The sequence below is a fragment of the Calliopsis andreniformis genome, chromosome 10, assembly GCF_051401765.1.
Source record: "Calliopsis andreniformis isolate RMS-2024a chromosome 10, iyCalAndr_principal, whole genome shotgun sequence".
Classification (NCBI taxonomy): Eukaryota; Metazoa; Arthropoda; class Insecta; order Hymenoptera; family Andrenidae; genus Calliopsis; species Calliopsis andreniformis.
The window spans coordinates 20,614,895-20,633,751 of NC_135071.1; the positions used below are offsets into that span (position 1 = coordinate 20,614,895).

At 31.2% G+C, this 18,857-nt stretch overlaps 4 protein-coding genes across 8 annotated transcripts; 2 read left to right on the top strand and 2 right to left on the bottom strand.

The window, feature by feature from the left end:
* Mud (mushroom body defect) lies at positions 1–6,062 on the bottom strand. The gene is made up of 11 exons (XM_076387883.1): positions 6,030–6,062; positions 5,708–5,796; positions 5,553–5,614; positions 1,708–5,489; positions 1,340–1,638; positions 1,080–1,258; positions 819–973; positions 657–746; positions 518–580; positions 295–408; positions 1–197 (listed from the first exon to the last, which is right to left on the bottom strand). Exons 1-11 carry the CDS (start codon positions 6,060–6,062, stop codon positions 126–128), a joined length of 4,938 nt encoding a protein of 1,645 aa, XP_076243998.1. The 3' UTR covers positions 1–125.
* Positions 6,063–6,326: 264 nt separating this feature from the next.
* Positions 6,327–7,540, top strand: LOC143184381 (uncharacterized). Its single transcript, XM_076386576.1, has 4 exons — positions 6,327–6,411; positions 6,813–7,017; positions 7,172–7,321; positions 7,405–7,540. The coding sequence occupies exons 1-3, from the start codon at positions 6,401–6,403 to the stop codon at positions 7,310–7,312; spliced, it is 357 nt and encodes a 118-aa protein (XP_076242691.1). The 5' UTR covers positions 6,327–6,400; the 3' UTR covers positions 7,313–7,321; positions 7,405–7,540.
* Positions 7,411–8,732, top strand: LOC143184380 (thioredoxin, mitochondrial). Its single transcript, XM_076386575.1, has one exon. The coding sequence runs from the start codon at positions 7,557–7,559 to the stop codon at positions 7,983–7,985; it is 429 nt and encodes a 142-aa protein (XP_076242690.1). The 5' UTR covers positions 7,411–7,556; the 3' UTR covers positions 7,986–8,732.
* Positions 8,733–8,875: 143 nt separating this feature from the next.
* On the bottom strand, positions 8,876–18,645 carry Pcx (pecanex). 5 transcript variants are annotated; one of them, XM_076386571.1, is made up of 15 exons: positions 18,345–18,645; positions 17,830–18,076; positions 17,486–17,749; positions 17,097–17,401; positions 16,875–17,018; positions 16,548–16,792; positions 16,218–16,474; positions 12,783–16,105; positions 12,241–12,702; positions 12,027–12,171; positions 11,697–11,955; positions 11,262–11,615; positions 11,050–11,174; positions 10,702–10,976; positions 8,876–10,628 (listed from the first exon to the last, which is right to left on the bottom strand). In XM_076386571.1, the coding sequence occupies exons 1-15, from the start codon at positions 18,495–18,497 to the stop codon at positions 10,347–10,349; spliced, it is 6,840 nt and encodes a 2,279-aa protein (XP_076242686.1). In that variant the 5' UTR covers positions 18,498–18,645; the 3' UTR covers positions 8,876–10,346. The 5 variants fall into 5 exon arrangements, with proteins under 5 accessions (XP_076242686.1, XP_076242689.1, XP_076242685.1 ...); XM_076386574.1 differs by having other exon boundaries at positions 12,783–13,141; positions 13,835–16,105; positions 16,875–17,401; XM_076386570.1 differs by having other exon boundaries at positions 11,050–11,162; positions 16,875–17,401.
* Between the last annotated feature and the right edge of the window lie 212 nt (positions 18,646–18,857).

An 18,857-nucleotide genomic window follows, 5' to 3' on the forward strand; every position in this document is an offset into this window, starting at 1 on the left:
GCTTTAACTTTTTAACTGTACAACTCGTATTTGTACAATTCGATGCACAAAGCATTAAACAATACATTTATCGCTATCTAGTTAATATCATTATTAAATATTTCGAGTTACGTACGTAATTATTTTCATCTGTCATTTTTACGATATTTACGAAGAATACTGCTTCTTCTACGACCTTTTGGTGTAACTATAACATTCTATTAAAGTAATATTATGTACAATTTTATATTTTTATTAGTATATATAAAAGTTATAAAATATATAATATAAGTAGCTAATTTTCTTTATACTTACTTCATCTTGTCGTTTTGAACTGAATAGATTTCTCAGTGTACGTGGTGTAGCAGTTGTTCTGTCCTTATTTCTTTCTCTTAATATTCTCGAGTTCGGACTTCTCAGTTCATTATTCTTCAAATTTAAAAAACAATATGAAGTATTAAAATATTGAAACATGTCTGAACATGTGTAGATCTAATAGTATAATACATTAAATATGTAAATATCATTCAGAACTTACTTGCAACGACAATCTTCCTCCATTCTTACTCGGAGTTGGAGGATCATATTTCTTATACGAGGTCTATAATAAGTAGATTGTGGAACAGAAAATTTAAGTAGAAATATTAATTTTGTCTCTATGAATTTAGAATACTTACTTGAGTTCTATCCCTCTTTTTGATTTTTTGTTCAGGAAGCAGACTCTGACTTAAGCTGTCATTAAACATTTCGTCTGATGGTGCACCCGACTATGATTAAATTTAAAATTGTATGTGTTAAAAATACGAGCACGAAGTATTTAATCTATAAAAGTTACTCACTTTTATTTCATCTTCTGTAAATGGTAGAGGATGAAACTGCATTTCAGCAGGATAAGAAGATTTTAAATGTGGCTTGCAGAGAGCATTTCTTTTTTGCAAAATAGAGACACGATCTGTGTCGGTATTAAATGAGGTATGGCCATCTTTCATGTCAGCTAACAAATTTGGTTGATATCATTATATTTTCTAAATATTTAATTTTATGTTTACCTGATATAATTTTATAATTCTATCTATACCCAATAGATGAATTTTATTTACCTAAATAAGTATTATTGAAAACCTCTCCTTCTTCGTCTTCTGCATTAAATACATTACCCATTCTTTGTATACTTTTAATACTGCACCTTCTTTCGTATGTAGTTTTCTCCTGTATTACTGCAACTTTGTGTAAAACTTCTTCTTTATTTTCACCTGACAGTAAATCTCTTCTTTCATATCTAAATGAAGGTTTTGAATATCTATGAAGGATTAGGAAGACAACTTTGAATTATTATTTATTATAATAAAATTAAACTTACTTGGAGCTTCTGTGTTCTATGGCAGAAACTATTTGTTGATCCAAAATGTGATATTTAATTTTTAATTCATTCAACTCTTTCTGCAATCTTTCTTTTTCTTGTCGTTCGTTTAAAAGTTTCTCTCCTATATTCCAAATTTGTGAACTCATGTCAGCAACATGTGCCTTATATGTGCTTAGTTCATCTGCTTGTTTCCGACATTGTAGCTCCATCTTTTTTTGCAGTGACTCCCATTCTTTCTGTACGCATTGCTCTTGTTCTTTGTTTAGCTTTGTTATCTGTTCATTGTATGCTGTTTTCTGTAATATGTGTTACAGGAATAAGCGGATCACAATGATTACAAAAATAAAACATATTAATATGCCTACCATATTCTGTTTAATTTCATCTAATTTAATTTTATATTTATCGTGAATATCTTTTAATTGATTATCGACGTCTTCTTTCGTTGGCCGCTTGCTTAATTCATTCCTTTCTCCCTGTAATTTTAAGTTTTCTTCCTCCAATTCTGCTACTTGTTTTTTTAAATTTTCTACTTGTTTCAATGAAACTGCTTCTAATTCTTTTATCTTGTTCTTAAGTTCGCTCATATTACTTTCTAATTTTGTATTTTTTAAATGTGCACACTCTAACTTGCTTTCTAAATTATTTTTCTCTTCCACGAGCTCATTGATCTGTAACTGTAATTTCTTTTCTACTTTAGATTGGAATCTTTTTTCATCTGAATTGAAATTAATCTCAAAAGAAGTAATTAAGGTAGAAAATTCATCTACTTCATTTTGAGACTTAATAATATCTTCTTTCAATAACGTATTCTTTTGTAATTCTTCTTCAATGACTGTCTTTTCATCTACGAAAGTTTCTAAAAGTAGGTCCAAACATTGATTATTATTTATTGCATTTAAGTAAATATTCTTCAGTTTTTCTTCAGTCCATAAAAACTTCTGCCACAAAATAGTTTGCATAGGTTTTATGTTTTGTAAATGGTATGAATTGTATTTTGAAAAAGCATTCTCAAGGTATGTTTTTTTGGCTTGTATGTGTTTCAATTCATCACATACCGATTTATCCATTGCAAAAATAGTTTGGGATTTTGTCACTAATTTATCCCATTTCTGTTTTAATTCATTCAAGGATATGTCTAAATCTTCTCTTGAGTTTATAATGTTTTGCAATGAATCTCTTAGCGATTCCTTACCTTTGATAAGATTATTTAAATAATGTATATGGTTTTCTTTTATATTTTTAAGCTCTTCTAATTCATTCTGCAGTAATTTTACTTTTTCACATTTTGTTACATAGTTGTCCACAATTGTTTTATGATTTTCCAGAGTTTCATTTAAACTTATGTTTGTCTTAAATAGATATAAAATCAATTTCCGTGAAGCGTGTATTTCAGTCATGGAATTCCCTACAATATTTAAAATACTCATAAATTTATCATCGTTGTCCGCAAATATTGCATTCTGCTTAACATCAGTATACAAATTTTCATCTTTTGGACTTACTTCCAGCATTGTCAATTTCAATTTATTTGTTGTATGGTTTAGTTTCTCACAAATACGTGCAATCTCTAATTTTTTTATTTCTTCAGTTTTAGAGTATTCTTTATTTCTACTAAGTTCACATCTTTCTTTCTTTAACATTTCTTGTAATTCTTCTATAGTTTTCATTTGTTTGTATGATTCAATTTGTAGCTCAGAGTTCGAACTTTGTAGGTTTTTACTTAATATTTTCTCTTCTTGAAGTTGTTTATTAAGTGTATCTTTTGAGTTATCAAATTCTGTTTGCAACTGCTGTATTAGTAGATCCTTTTCCTTTAAAGCTTTCTCTTGAGTCTTTAAGACTGCATCTTGATTAGTTCTTACTTCTTGAAGATTCATAATTACCTCTTTCATCTTCATTTCAGAAACAGTCGTTTCTCTCGATAACGTCTCGATTTTATTCTGTACAAAATCTAGTGTTTCTTGTTTCAACTTTACCTCTATATTTAATTGATCCACACATCGTTGCTTTTCTAGTAATTTTGTTTCTAATTCTTTGAGAAAGTTTTTCATTTTAGATTCTCCTTCTAATTGTAAATGAGTGACATGTTCTTTCTCCAATTTCAAGGAAGCGATTTCTGTAATTAAATTTCCAATCTTCTCATTTCTGAATTTTAATTGATCTGACAAATTAGATACGTCTTGCTGAGATAATTTAAGTTTATCCTTAACATCATTTAAATCAAGTAGAATATTTTCATGTTGAGATTTAAGATTTGTATAATCTTTCTCCAATGTGGCCTTTGTTTCTTCAAGTTTCTCTATTTTTTGTACAGATTCCGTGAATTTTTCTTTAGTATTTATTAATTCTTTTTCTAAATTATATATCATTTGTTTATTTTTTGTTAAATTGTTCTCTAATGTGGTGTTTAGATTTTGGCAATCTTTTAATTCTTTCTTATTATCAACAAGTTTATCTTCAACTTTTTCCCTATTACGTCGTTCTTCAATCAAATCATTATATACTTTTTTGTAAAGGTTTAAAATGTTTTTGATGGTTTCTTTGTTATGTTTTTGACATTCATTTAGTTGATTGAATACATCTTTTTTTGTCAAATGAAATTCTGTAAAAAAAACACGAAAATGTTTTTCCAAATTTTTTATACACAGTTTAGAAGAGTATAACAGCGAATCTTTTTCACTCATTTTTTTCTTAAGTGAGTGTAAGTCTGCTTCCATAGTTTGTTTCTGAATTTGAAGATGTTCCACAAGTTGTAAAGTTGTTGCACTCTGTAAATCATTATGTTCAATGTTTTCCACGTCACAACATATAATATCTTTCAAATTAATATTAATCTTATCAATAGAAGTTTTATATAAATTATTCTGATGAGACAAATCTTGAATATGTTTAATGTTTTCTTGTAACTGCAACTTCGCTTCTCTAAGTGCTGTTTCTAATTTTAAATTATTTTCATTTTCGTTGTGCAATGATTGTTCTACATTCTTTATTGCTTCTTTTAGAGTTAATACTTCAGTACTTAAAATAGTTTTAGATTCTTCAGCTTGTAACAATAATTCTCTCTGGGAATTATATGATTCTTCAAAATTTTTATTTTTTTTAATTAAAGATGTCTTTGTATATTCAAATTCTTGACTTGTAGAATCCAATTTCTTCTTTACAATATCAAGTTGAGTTTTCAATGAGACAATCTCTTCTTTTGCTTCCTGTAGCTGAATATCAATTACAGAACTTAAGGCTTCACTATTATTTAAAGGTGACAGAGTTACATTTAAGGGTGCTATTCCATCTATTTCAAAACTTTGATCGTCAAAATCTGTTTTACAAAGTTCTTTTAAGTGAGTGCGCAATTCCTCATTAGTCAGTTTAAGATTTACCAGCTCTCTGTCCTTAACTTCTCCCTGAATTTGCAAATTTTCATACGACTTCTCAATATTGTCTAGTTTTTCTTTATAATATACGTGTTGCTTTTCCATACACTTTAATTGTTTTAATAAGGACTCATTATCTATCTCAAGTTCATCTATTTCACATTGTTTTTTTGCCAATTGATCTTCTAAATAATCTATTTCCTTCCTATAATGCTGTTCACCCTTTACAGTATTTTTATTCTTTTTACAAGACTGTGGAGTTCTTGGTTTCAGTTTTTCCTCTTTTAAAGCTTTTATTTCTGCAGTTTTCTCTTCTAATTTTTTCTGTAAATTTTGAATCTTATTTTGCTGGATTCTTAAATCTTCTTGCAAATCAATTTTTTCAAATCTCTCCACTTCCAATTCAGTTCTTAATTTCCTTAATTCAAGACTTCTTTCACTCAAAAGCTTGCAGCCTTGAGTGGACTTTGAAGCAGGAGATTGAAAAAAATCCCTCAGACTTTGCGTTCTTGGTGTTACAGGCGTCTTTGGTGTATCCTCTTCTAATTGTATGATAGTTCTATTCAGAAGCTCTTTATCTATGTCTTTTCCATGAGGAATGAGTATCTCAAGATATGTCTTAATTTTGATTTGAGTTTCATGTTGTAATTTGTTACACATTGCATGATGGAATATGGTTTCTTGAGATGCATGCAACAGAAATAATGATGCAATGTAGATATGTTGCACTTCTTCCAAAGGTGCATCGATAAACTTAAATTTGGGATATTTATCTGCAAAACATTATTTTAATTTAGTAATCATCCATAACAAATATTTGTTATGTGTTTATTTACCTTGTAAAAAGTGTTTAACAATATTCCCTGTAGTTGGAATTTCTCTATCATCTTTCTGTGGACTACAAAATGAAACATATATTGAAGTAAATTTATAAAAATGATTTATATCTACAAATTCATCTACTTACATATAAAAATAATAAACTACTTACAGTAATTCAATTAACTTTGTATAAATCTTTTCATCTTCTAATTCTTTTAAATCTGTAATGTTTTTTTCTAAAATGTCCAGGCAATTAAGCTGAAAATATTAATTACTATACAGTATACTTCAATATAAATTAGAGAATGTATTCATTAAAACTTAAAACATTTTGCAATTACATACACACTTTATTTTAAATATCTATAATGAAGTTAAATACTTATGCATTATATTAATTATTATTTGTTTTGGAGTGATGATGAGACATTTCATGATGATGAGGCTGTTTATGTTTATTATTATTATGTGGACATCATTTTATTACTTACCCATTCCAGTATAATTTGAGGCCATAGTTTCATGTTTTTCTTCAATAAATAATTCTCAATTATAGTTCAAAAAATAACAAATGCTAAAACTTAACTACATACACTGTTCTTACTATAAATCCCAACGTTCCATCGAAAATACGTTTAATTTTGAACAATAACTGCTCCCTTCACTTTGCAGGGAATAAAATGTTTTTCTTTATAGAAACAAAATGAATATTCCTACGTTTTGTTTGACATAGCATCAAAGACTTTTGAGAATGAAGGTCTTCTTAATAGCCCTCTGTCGGCAAGATCAAAAGACATTAATCGTGTTTTAATCTTTCTACTGCATTATAGTCGATATGTGTTAAAGTAGTTTACAACAATTTATGAGTAAAAGGTAGCGTAATTTTGTGTAGTATTTTGTGTGAAGATTGATTTTCGAATACATTATACCAAATTAAATAGTGTTCTATGAAAACTTGAAAATTAAAAACAAAAATGTATAATGTAACGTGTTTTGTGTAGATTGAATAGATTCTACTGTTGAAATATATGTATGTACTTTATTATAATAGCAAATTTACATAATGGATGAAATAAAATTTCAATGACTTATAATTTATTGATAAATACAATTATTTGAACACTTGTCTTTTATCTTGCCAAGTTGTTTATCATTTTCTTTTCATACTAAACACGTACATTCTATTTTTTCGACCAGATAGTAAAATATCTTAAATATAAGATATGGTAAATAAACACTAGAAGATAAATATTTACATAAATTCTTCATTTTAGTGGTATGACTAATTTGATATTTGGAGTTGGGATAGGACTGTTCCTTATTTTAATTCTGTGGGGTTTTGCTTTACTTGCATTTGTTATCTCTTTGCGGGTTGAAAAAAAAGTTGGCATTATTGCTATAATCATTGTTAGCATATGTACCATTATTTTAATAGCCTTGCCAAGGGCATCAGAAAAACCTACTTCCAATGAGAAGAAGGTATGCAAATTATTATTTAATAACACAGAACTAATATATATATAGTATATATATATTGATACTTGTATAGTTTTTGCATAGTAAACAATATTAATATTAGTTGCTTAAGAAAAACTAGTAGTGCCATGTATAAAAAGAATATTTTTTTTTACAGATATATGATCACCTATTTATCTGGCGTATTCTGCTACTCATATTATTGATTGTATCCTCTATTATCAGCTTAATAGGATACATTAAATTTTCATTAACTGAATCTGTGAGACCAGTACAAATAACTAACTGGGTTTTTTAGATATTTGTAGTAAGTATTTTCTATTTCAATTTTCACATGCACAAACAATGTATCAAAGGAATTAATGTTTCTTATTTCAATATACCTTTCAGAATGCACTGATCAAATAGGAATATTCATATATAGTATTGGCAACTACTACTTCCTAGTGATTATGCATGTTGCTTGGTAAAAAGTGTTACAATTTCATTTCCAAGTAATCAATTTCTATTGCTCAAGTAGACAGTGTATATAACAGTAGAAAATGCTGCGCAATACTACTAAGCTTTCATCAATGTTGGTTCGGGGTGTGTCTTTATCCCGTCAGAAGAATAAACGATTTGAAATAAACAATAATAGTGAATTTGTTAGTAAGGTAATGAATAGCTCAGTACCTGTCATTGTAAATTTTCATGCAGAATGGTGTGATCCTTGTAAAATACTGACACCTAGATTAATAGATCTCATAGAACCAATGGATAAGTTAGACCTTGCTATTGTAGATCTTGAATCAAATCCAGAATTAGTACACATCTTTGAAGTAAAAGCAGTACCAGCTATTATAGCAATTTCAAGTGGATTAGTTGTTGATAAATTTGTAGGTTTAGTCGATATGGATATGATAGAAAATTTAATACACAAACTTACTCATAATCCACCCTTAAATACTGAGGGTGGTAAAAAAGAAATTTAGAATGCATGTGCATATTACTGTGTCTACTCTAATACTCAGTATCCTGATGTGAAGAAAATATGTGAAAGATTTAGGTATCTCAAAAAATTACATCCAATTTCAAACACCATAGAAATCTGTATAAACAAGGTCATGACTTAAAATGACCAACTAAAAAAAATTTAAGTCAAATGACTGTTAGGGTGATGTAGAAATCAGAAAATAGAAAATATTGTTTCTAAAAAGATAACATATTTTCATTTATTATTTATACTTGTTATAATAACTTGTTAATTATTTTACAAACTTTTGGTAATGTATTGTATGTGTCAATAATATTATAACATGATTATAAAATGATTCTTTAAAGTGATTGTATATTACATAGTACAGTACATTGTAATAGTTAAGATTAACGGCCGTTTTAATCTATGACATTTTCATACTAGATGTACTTATGAAACTAATCCTAATATTAAAACTGAAGTTTATTTCAAGGTACTCGCTTTTTTTGCATAGTAATTATTTCTACTCAAATATGTCTTACTGGAATACAGTGAATGAGATTAATTTGATTAAATTTCAATAAAATTCACTTTTACAACAGATTGCGCAATATAAAATTAAGATATTGAACTATGATTACTGTAGGGATTATAAACAAATTGTTATTGAATATGACTTTTAGTTTCATGTTTATTGTGGATCATAAAACAATTCTGTACAATCTATGTATGAAAGTACTGTGATTACAGATACTAGGCCAGAGATATAGTAAAGATTATTAAATCCATGTATTCCCTGGTGAGAGATGGTTTGTCCCCTGGCAGCAAGCAATACATAAATGTATACCAACAATTAAAGGACTAGCTAAAATCTTGATCAGTCAGGTGTTTTCAAGAGACACCATGATAAGGCAATGCTGTGATTCCTTGGTTACTTGCAAAATTGTTCATTTTTTACATTAACCACATTTCATTCTCCTTGATTTAATCTTAAGCGTGAGGAAGTATTTATATTTTAGCAAGCAACCTTATTTTTCTTACTATTTGAATAACCAGTACATATGTTTAAAATCATTTTCAACAGTTGCAGCAAAACAAATTGAGAATTAACTTAAATGAATTTACGTATTTACAAAACTAAGAAAAGTTGTTATAACAAATTTCTCTATAATAGAAACATTAAAATTAATTTATTTTCCTTCTATTTTAGAGAAATATTGTAGTGCGTTTACGTGTGATACTCTTTAACGTGGCCATTCAGTTTTGGACCATGATACTATTTCATTATTTTAATATTTTTTAGCTTCTGTGAAGTCACACAAATCAAATTCTTTAAATTTTACATGACAGCACTATTAATGCACCGATATGTTGTGTAGAGGCGATTTTATGGCCCCACAAAATTACACGTTCAGTAAATACGTTTGGACGCTTCGATCTTGCAGAAATATTACGCGTATTTACAACTTATCTATATCGAGTAGTTTAAAAAAAATGTAACAAAATGTAGAAAAACACGGATGACATTATATACAAATTTCTACTGATGTTACTTGTTGTCGGACATATTCTACAATAATAACGTCATAAAATATTTATCTCTTTTTCTGATAAATAATATATAATTTATGAAAGCTTATAACAATTTGTGTACTTATGATCTAATTCCCTTCTGAAGATTTACGATATTGATACGGGTATACGTGATGTAGTTTTTGTACTTCTTAGGTTTCATAGTTATCAATACAATGTATATCATTTTTATGCAGTAAATTAGTGAAATTTGAACGTAAAACAATAATTTAATTTTTAAACAACAAGTAACATCTAGTTTTCAAAGCTAGTAAACCATCTAACAGTTATATGATACGTAATATAATACAACATGATACAATTTACTTTGCATTGAGTAACTTGGCGATTGGTATTAGTTTTCTCAGTAAATATTTAAATATTTAACATTTGTATCATAATTATAAATGATAAAGTACTAGCTAAAGTTTATATTTGAAAACTTGTTGAGAAAACTATTTACCAATTAATTAATGTGACGACAGAACAATGCAGAAATGAATGAATGAAAAAGGAAACATTGAGCGAATGAAAATCTTTAACATGTTTTATAGTGAAGAGTATTTTTCTGCTATATATTATATAATGGAATTAAGAAACTAGTTTCAAATTTTGTCGACTTTTTTCCTATATACAATTTCAAAGAATAGTTTTTATCGTAAATTCGTATTTATCGATTTACGGTTGGAATGAATTTTTCGTTTTTAATGCATTCATATCAATATTCGCTGTGCATGATTCGACAGATAACTATACGAAAATCGTCAGAATGTTATTACCACAAAAAGTGTTTAAAAATACATCATCACACTTCAGCTCCTAAGTCTCGTACTCCTTGTTCCGCTATCGGAACGTATTTATCATCAATTTTTACAAGCAAGATAACTTTATCCACGTGAGACCGTCGATTAGGATCACGATGATTAGGTGACCAACAATGTACAACACATCCTTCCATACCTCTCTCAGGTACCCAATGCTGCCATCCAGATCTACCACCTTGTTGCCTCATTCTTTCGTCAGGCCAAATAACGTCTATCCGACGACCTAAATTGATAGCGTCGTACACTTGATTAGGGTCTATGATCTGATAATAAGAGAAACAATTAGAAAGAAAGGAGTAACACATTTACTAATCTTCAAACTTATTTCTTACTTACACGAACTCTTTGGAAAACTTCTTCTTTTTCAAGTTTAGTGGAGAAATTTGTCTCGCTCTTAGTTTCAGCTTTAATTTCACTGTTACTCAAGAGGCCAGCTAAACTTGCAAGCGTTGAACTAGTAGGTTTGCCAACCGAAGCTAATGAACCTCTATTTTCACTTAAAGATCCCGTATTTCCTCTACCTAAAGAGCCACGTCCGGTTGATCCGCTAATTTGACATCCAGATTCCATAGACTGTGAGCCAGATGTATTATGACAGGATTGACCGTAACCTATATAAAAAATCATGTTTATATATTGTAAATGAATATGAAGTATCACACAGACGACATTAATTATAAATACCTGAATGAATATTGTAGGTAGTCATTGCGTACACTCCATCATTTCCAAAACCTCCATCGTCTTGAGATCCTGTTCCACCGGATGAACAACCTTGGCCGCATCTTCTCCTGATTCTGAAAACAATACTTTGGATAACGGTATATTTTGTAATGCACAAAATTTCTTAGCAAATGACAGTTTATAGTAATGTATAATGTAATAGGACGTCATACCTTTGCCACAATTTTAATATGGTGCTCTTAATTACACCGAGACTCAAAGGTCCTCCAACTATAGAACATAATTGTTCATTAGTCTCCGCGTAACTGGTTGTTAATGGCGAAACATAAATCGGGTACCCAATCGGTTGATCACAAGAACTATTTATTATATTTCTGAGAGCTTGTTTTGCATTTTGTATAGAGCCTCTTTCTGGATTTCTGTTTCTTAAGTATACTAGTTCTTGTTGCTGTCCAGCCCATAGGCCACGTACGCATTCGCGATTCATTTTGATAACTCGAAAGCTTACAAAACGTTTATTAAGCATTATGACCTTGTATTCATCGATTCCGTCATCGAGTACGTGCCTATAAATCGAAGAAAAGAATGATAACTGTGACTGTAACAACATTTTGATACATATACAACGTGGTATAATATCGAAGTACCTAAGTGCCAGAAGACTTGGTGCGCCATTTAAAACAGCGTTTCTCCAAAGCGGGTCTCCTTCATGACTTATTACGAGATTTTTATCATGACTATCTATAGCATCGTAAAGGGCAGACGCTTCGACGTACTGTTCTGGACTTGTAAAATGATCTTGATGTAGTTTTAACGCCATTCGTACACCTTTCGCTACGACTCTTCGTAGCAAATCCACGTCATGTAATACCCATTCATCTCGAACTGATGTTATACGGAAATCTCCTGAAATACATAGATCTGTTGTTTAAAACCTTTTCTAAATATTCCACTTTAGTGAATAAATAATCCTATACCTTTAAAAAGAGCATGCAGTCCATATAGAAAAAATTCAACGTTAGATACAGTATTATGAGAGGCAGCACCCAAAACACGTCTTCCTAAAAGGCTTAACGCAAGACACAAAGATACTAATGGCGAATCCCTTGTTCTATCTAATGTCTGAAAGAATTAAAATATAGTAGTACTGAATAAATGTCAGGGAATAATTGATATGTTAAAAAATATTACCTTATCCTGTTTTGTAACACAATATTGTATCCAATCCAAATAAACATTGCAGAAACTGCTTCTCGTAATTCCGCTGGCTCGAAAGTCGAAATCTTCATCAATGTTCATATTGAAAACAGGATCCAGGTCAACAAAATTTTTATCCAGAGTTATTTTAAGTGCCTCCGAAATATCAGAGTTTTCCAGCCAACATTTCAGCTTCGGTGATTTCACAGCATAGAACACAATGCTTTTAACATAATAGGTAACTAATACTTTACGAAATTCAAACACTTGAAGCATAGAAACAGCTGAATTGTCCGAAATTGAGTATCCCTCTAAAACGTATTTGGCACTAGCTACTTCCCAAGCCAGCCAACGCTGACTAAAAGCTGCATTTATTCTTAACACATTCGAAAATTCTCTTATTTGACAACAACAACAGGTGTCACTATCCTCAATGTCTTCGGAAATCGCTTCCACCTAAGAAACGAAAATATAATGTCAAAGTTAGATGATAAATTTAATTTAGAGTGTTTAATGTTTGCAAATAGAATACATACTTCTCTTTGCTGACAGTAAGTTCCCTTAAATTCAAGACCTCTCAATTGAAAAGTGACTAATCCATTGCCTAATTGAACAATGTGTACTAGACAGTTTAAATCATCAGACGCCAATAAAAAACAGTCACCCTGTTCCACATTTCCCCAACGACCAAGAGCAAGATCTCCATAAAGACTGTGTTGCAATGATCTGGTCAATTGTTCGTAGAAGATGGAGTTTAAATTATTGTCATCTGCACCCAGATTCCTATCTAAATGTGATGACATTCGTGTATTGGAATGATCCACTCTTCTTGTCTTGTAATCTCGTTCCCAAAATTTTACGGGACGCACATAAGACGATATAAAAATTGCACTGCCTAAAAGTGGATTCAGAGGAGTACTTAGAAGTGCAGAAATGCCTGCTTGTAAGAAGAGCATAGCAGAATGTGGTACAGAGAAAGGTTGTGCAAATGCATGAAACGCACTGCCCCAAGTAATTTGCCAAGGCGCGATATACGTAACTACAAATCGTATTTTCAACAGTAATTCATATATCTTTGCAAATGCTATCCCTGTGACAAAATAGTCCACTAAAAATGTTTCGCTGAGGTCTTGAAAATCTAATTTAAAAAACAGCACAGCAAAGATCAATACTAGATAACGCGTTGATGGATCAGAATATGCAGATCTCAATGATTTCAATCCACATATTACTATAATTAACGCGCCAATGCTTTCTCCAAATTTGTTCACTATTTTTGATGAACATTCGGTAAGTGCCCCTAGAAACACTACCGGGTAGAGAACATTCCTTTCTAAGAAGCAAAGGCAAACGTACGCCTTTTCAAACCACATTATTTTTACTGGTTTTCGAACTTCATATTGGCTATATTCGTGACTACGTAGTATTGGTCTTGACAAACACAGCCATGGTAATTGTTTTCGAAGTTGCGGTACTATATAGTGCAACAGAAATCCAAGACAGCTTGCAATACCCCATAAGACTGGATTTAGTTCTGGTTGTAACGCTGTAAATACAGTCGAGCAATGGATTCCAAATGATAACGTACCTATCACTGTGCACACTATCAAATCGTTTTTCAATCTTGCGTTGACAGTTTCTCTCAGTTTCTCGGGCAAAGGATCGACTAATTCTGTGTCTGACGTTTGTTTGCCAACTTTGATTCTGACATGCTTCTTTCTTCCTGCTTTAAGTTTCGCTTCTTTATAAGTTGTAGATAAATTATATGCACAAGATGTATTTTCAATAATTTTAGCTTCTTTCTCTTCTGTGTAAATATCTGGTGGCCACAAATTCGTTTTAACAATATCCCATATTACGGTAGGATCTGATGACGATCGGCTTAAATGATAAGATACAGCAACTAACAAACCGACGAAAATAGAGAATAAGATGTGTTGCGATGATTTAGGCTCCGTGAGTGCTCCGTACGCAAATCCGTATAATATAACAACGGTAACGATACTACGGCAAAGACAGTATATTGAAGAGACTAGACTGGTAGTTGCATTCCCACCAAATAAATGAATATCTATATGTTCACAAAGATACATCAAAAAGGTATTGATCTGTGGAAATAATCCTAAAGAGAACACAATTGGAAAGCACAATAGAAAATTTAATAAAATATTGTGAATTTGCAATATAACATCATAATCGGTGACTTTGAAACCATATATTCGAAATTCAGACGCTTTAAAATTTCTTAATGTTTCGTTAAAAATTAACACGAATCCTGAACATAGTATATAATACACAGGTCTAGAAAATACTATAATGCGATTAAATCCATGCGTTGGAGAAGCAGCATCCGGCTGAACTGATTTCAATAATGAATATTGACATCCAGCAGTTACGAAACAGAATATGAAAGCGTATATGTCGCGATAGAGTCCTTGTTGAAGTATAACAAGACCCAATCCCGCAACAGCGACTGCCAAAAACGTTGAAACGATCGTCTCAAAAATTGTTAAGTTTCGATCTAATAAGGCCAATAAGAATAGACGATCAAATCGTATTTTTATATACGGTAATTTGCCAATTTTCCATTTATAATAATGTCTAGTTAGTTTAGGTTTAGAATCAGATCCATCTAAGCCGCCAATGAATCGATTCCATGATAAAATTGCATTTTGGGCTTCTTGATCCATTGGTAATGTTAAAACAGGCACTCGACGATTAGAATCTGATGGATAAAGATTCAGATTAAAATATCCTAATAAATTTTGTAATCTTCGATTTCTATCTGTCATTGATTCTATACGTGATATTATGTCCTGATGAAATTGATCTCGTTCCAAAGTTTCAACTGCACATTGATTAGAATTGTTAGGATTTTGATGAAATTGGTCTCGTTCCGAATTTTCCACTGTACACTGATTAGTACTTCCGGTGTTCGAGGAGACCAAATTCGACGATAGCGAGTTTTGTGCTTTAGTTTGATTGCTTTCTGGGCTAAACAAAACAGGCGGTGTGTCGATTATAACACTTAAACCGTCAGAGTTTGAAGATAAGCTGCTGTAACTATCGCTCAACGAATCTGAGAGATCCGAATCCCCATGGTCTTGGACAAGTTGCTGGCGCAACAAAGCTTGCAAGAATTTACTCTTATAGACGGAGGAAACTTGCGTAGTGGTAGCAACATCAGATCCTTTTTCATCAAATGCACAAGCCAACCAACGTCCATTCTCATCTCGAAAATAAGGTACAATTGTGTCCAAAATATCACTATGGTTGGCAACTAAATGACATTCTTCATTCGATATTAATCCAAGTAAAGCTGTGAGCAGGGCTTCAACATTATCATCTCGATTTCTATCGCGTGTTCCACGATGAGACTTCCTGGTTGATCGTATCAAATGAATTAGCCTTGCTCGTGATCGACGATTTTTCAAAAACCGACTTAAACGAGTTTCAAAAGCAGTACTACATTGGCCAGAAGTTAATAGTCTGGCTACTAAAGAGGATGCAAGACTAAGTGTACTTAACTCGTTGTTTGAACCGCCAGCTTGTTCGAATCTATCCAATCTATCCAATCTATCAAATCTTTCCTCTCTTCTTCTATCTTTTTTTCTTCTGACCCTTACTGTTCCTTTAACTTTTGGTCGAGTCTGTTCTGAAGCTGTAACATTATCATCTACGGTTTCTACTGCAGCTTTTGGACGGCTTTGTTTAGGTATTGCACCTTGATATCGTTTGTTATCTGTTTCTAGTGGTGGGAGTAACTTTCTTTTCACTTCGTTTTCCATACTTAATGTCGTTGTACTAGATGAACCAGAGCTAGATGTACTAGACGAACCTGGTTCTTTATTGTGTAAATCTATGAAATAATTTTCATTTAAACATTTTCTTTATATTTCCGACATATTAAATGCCTGATTAATTAGACGAAAAAATGTCTATCTATTATTAATTACAGAAATGAAACTTACTTTTATTTGGCCGTGGTTCTATTGTACAATCGCCACCTTCGAACAATCGATCTATACCAACTATGCTCCCAACATTTAATGGATCATCTGTAGTTTTCGATTTATCTTGCTTCTCTTTAAGTCTTTCACCATCCGAAAATTCATGACTGCTTTGGCTTGCATTACTATATCTTCTTTTGATAACAGACTTTGGTTCTTCGATTAATGCATCACGAGAGTTTGCAGAATCATTATCTATACCACCATCTCCATTAAATCTAGACATAGTACAATATTGAAGGTAGAATTTTTTATCTATGTAATACTGTTATTAATTAATCATGAAGTTACCTTGAAAATCTATCCTCGAATCGACTAGTACTATGACTTCTATCTCGACTGGTTGTAGCATTAGTCTCGGAAATTTTTCGAGTAAGTAGTGGACTATAGGAATCTCGAAGGTTCAATCCCCCGGAATTTTCATTAGCAAATTGTTCATCACTTTGTTCAGCTATAGGATGCACTATTTCTGATCCATAACTAAGATATGGTAATAGTTGTAGTTGATTTTTTTTTAATGTATTTTGAGGTAATACCTTTAAGATTAACATATTTATGTATACGTATATGTATTTTAATTCAATATTAAATGCATACCTATTAACATTAGAATCATACCTTTTTAGTATTGATTGTTTCAAGACTTTGAGGGTGAAGAGGTAAATTATTGTCATCTGTAGTGTTTACGTTCTTGCTAGTAGCACCAATCGTTTCAAGACTTTGCGGATGAATAAGTTGTTGATGTCGTTTTTTCATAATAACCTTAAGAAAAGTAATACGCGAATATTTATTGTATCTGAACGTTTCTTCTTTTAGAGGGAAAAGTTTTTTCATGTTTACCTCTTTTCTCATTTTTGATATAATTTCTAAACTTTCTCTATGCTCATTCATCATTAAATGAATTGAATTGGAATTGAGATGTCGAACACTTTGATTAGATTTCCAATAAGGGTAATCATCTCCATGATGTTCCAATTCTAATGAATTTGTTTGTTTTATTTGACTTTCAGAACCTGTTTCACCTAGACTACCCTGTTTGGAACGACGATTTCTCGACTCTTCAGATGCATGCCTGCACAACTTCCTTGATCCTTGTCGATCCTCATCAGCAATTACAACACATTTTTGACGTTTTAACTTTTTTCCTGTATTTTCCCAAAATAAATATTAGTATATAAAAAATAATTTGCACTTTGGAATGCATATCAAGAAAACTATAGAACTATTACCCGTTATTGGATGTCTTAAACATAATCCATACATTGTAGGAACTAATTCTCCTTCAAATATTGGTTCCATTGCCTTAACTATCTCTGTGTCCTCTGAACTTTCAGAACTATTTTTTCTGTGAATTTCTACTTTTAAATCTATGGTTGAACTAGTTTTATATCGACAAAATTCAGATGTTATACTATCTGCATCCACATTCTGAGCATTTGATTCAATGAAAGAATTACGCGATGAGCATTCTACAGGTGGTGTATCTGTTTTTCCTAACAAAATATAACATTTCAATAATGATACAGCAAATTTTAAAGTAACTTTAAATATAAAAGAAAATAATTCAATATACCATTTAAAACTTGTAATTCTATTCCTTGATCTATTTCATCCTGCGATTGTTCCCTGCATTTATTATGTGCTGTACGTCTTTTTTCGCTTTCTGACCTCTGTTGACTGACAGTTTGACTTGATTCTTCTAAGCACTCAGTTGTATCATACACACAATGAAGTGCATGATTGATGCATTTTATGGTACCAAAAATTGTTCCAATTAAAGAACAATATGTCAGCCAAACATATAACGTTAACGGAAAATACTATGAAATAAAAAACAAATCTTTTAGAACAATAAAAGAAAGAGATACAATACCTTGTAAGAAAAAATTGAAAATGCAAAAGAAATTTGTTCTTATTAGAAAGTTCGTTTCTAATAACTATTCTATTAAAATGGACATTGAAAATTCACAGATATCTCAGTCCTACCACTGAATGTGAATGAAAATGTATATTGTTTATGTAAGCACTATTTTGTCCAGAGGTGAACAATTTACATGGGAAAAATGACGCATATATAAATTGACTTACAAGGTATATGGTAAACGGTAGACAGAGCAAAAAAAGCCAAACATAAAGATGAAAGGTGTTTGAAAAAACGTCGAGATGAGGATCGTAAAACCAGCCTCCTGTCAGGCTCGCCCAGATGCCTTGTCTCAAAATTTCCAGCGTTTGAGAACCCATACCAGCGGCAAATGTGCTCCCTCACCATCTTCCCATCACTTGCTGTTCCACAACTTTATTCGTAGTTTGTCTCTTCTATTCGGAAAATCGTGCGGAGAACAGCTAGGCAATGCATTTTATCTCGGATTTATTTAATCAATGGATTTGGCGCACACGACTTACTGACTCCGCAGCCATCTTCACTTCTCAGATGATTTTAAGCATGAACCATATGATCTCACATATTAGTGGCGTGCTTATCGTTTTTTTCAGAACCGTCATGTATCAGTAGCTTAACGATATTGACGAATATCATTGCAGAAAAGAAAATATATTCGTGAAGGAAAATTGCCTGATATTAAAATATTCGATAAGTCTGCT

What these genes read in the sequence shown, in the direction of transcription:
- Mud (XM_076387883.1), bottom strand. Translation starts at nt 6,062, where the DNA reads ATGAAACTATGGCCTCAAATTATACTGGAATGG. An exon ending in ACAAAGTTAATTGAATTACT is followed by an intron (nt 5,615 to 5,707) that starts GTAAGTAGTTTA and finishes TTCATTTTGTAG; the next exon opens with TCCACAGAAAGATGATAGAG. An exon ending in TTTCAATAATACTTATTTAG is followed by an intron (nt 974 to 1,079) that starts GTAAATAAAATT and finishes CAAATTTGTTAG; the next exon opens with CTGACATGAAAGATGGCCAT.
- LOC143184381 (XM_076386576.1), top strand. An exon ending in CTACTTCCAATGAGAAGAAG is followed by an intron (nt 7,018 to 7,171) that starts GTATGCAAATTA and finishes TTTTTTTTACAG; the next exon opens with ATATATGATCACCTATTTAT.
- LOC143184380 (XM_076386575.1), top strand. Translation starts at nt 7,557, where the DNA reads ATGCTGCGCAATACTACTAAGCTTTCATCAATGTTGGTTCGGGGTGTG.
- Pcx (XM_076386569.1), bottom strand. Translation starts at nt 18,497, where the DNA reads ATGGGTTCTCAAACGCTGGAAATTTTGAGACAAGGCATCTGGGCGAGC. An exon ending in AGAATTACAAGTTTTAAATG is followed by an intron (nt 17,750 to 17,829) that starts GTATATTGAATT and finishes ATATTTTGTTAG; the next exon opens with GAAAAACAGATACACCACCT. An exon ending in AAACAATCAATACTAAAAAG is followed by an intron (nt 16,793 to 16,874) that starts GTATGATTCTAA and finishes TTAATCTTAAAG; the next exon opens with GTATTACCTCAAAATACATT.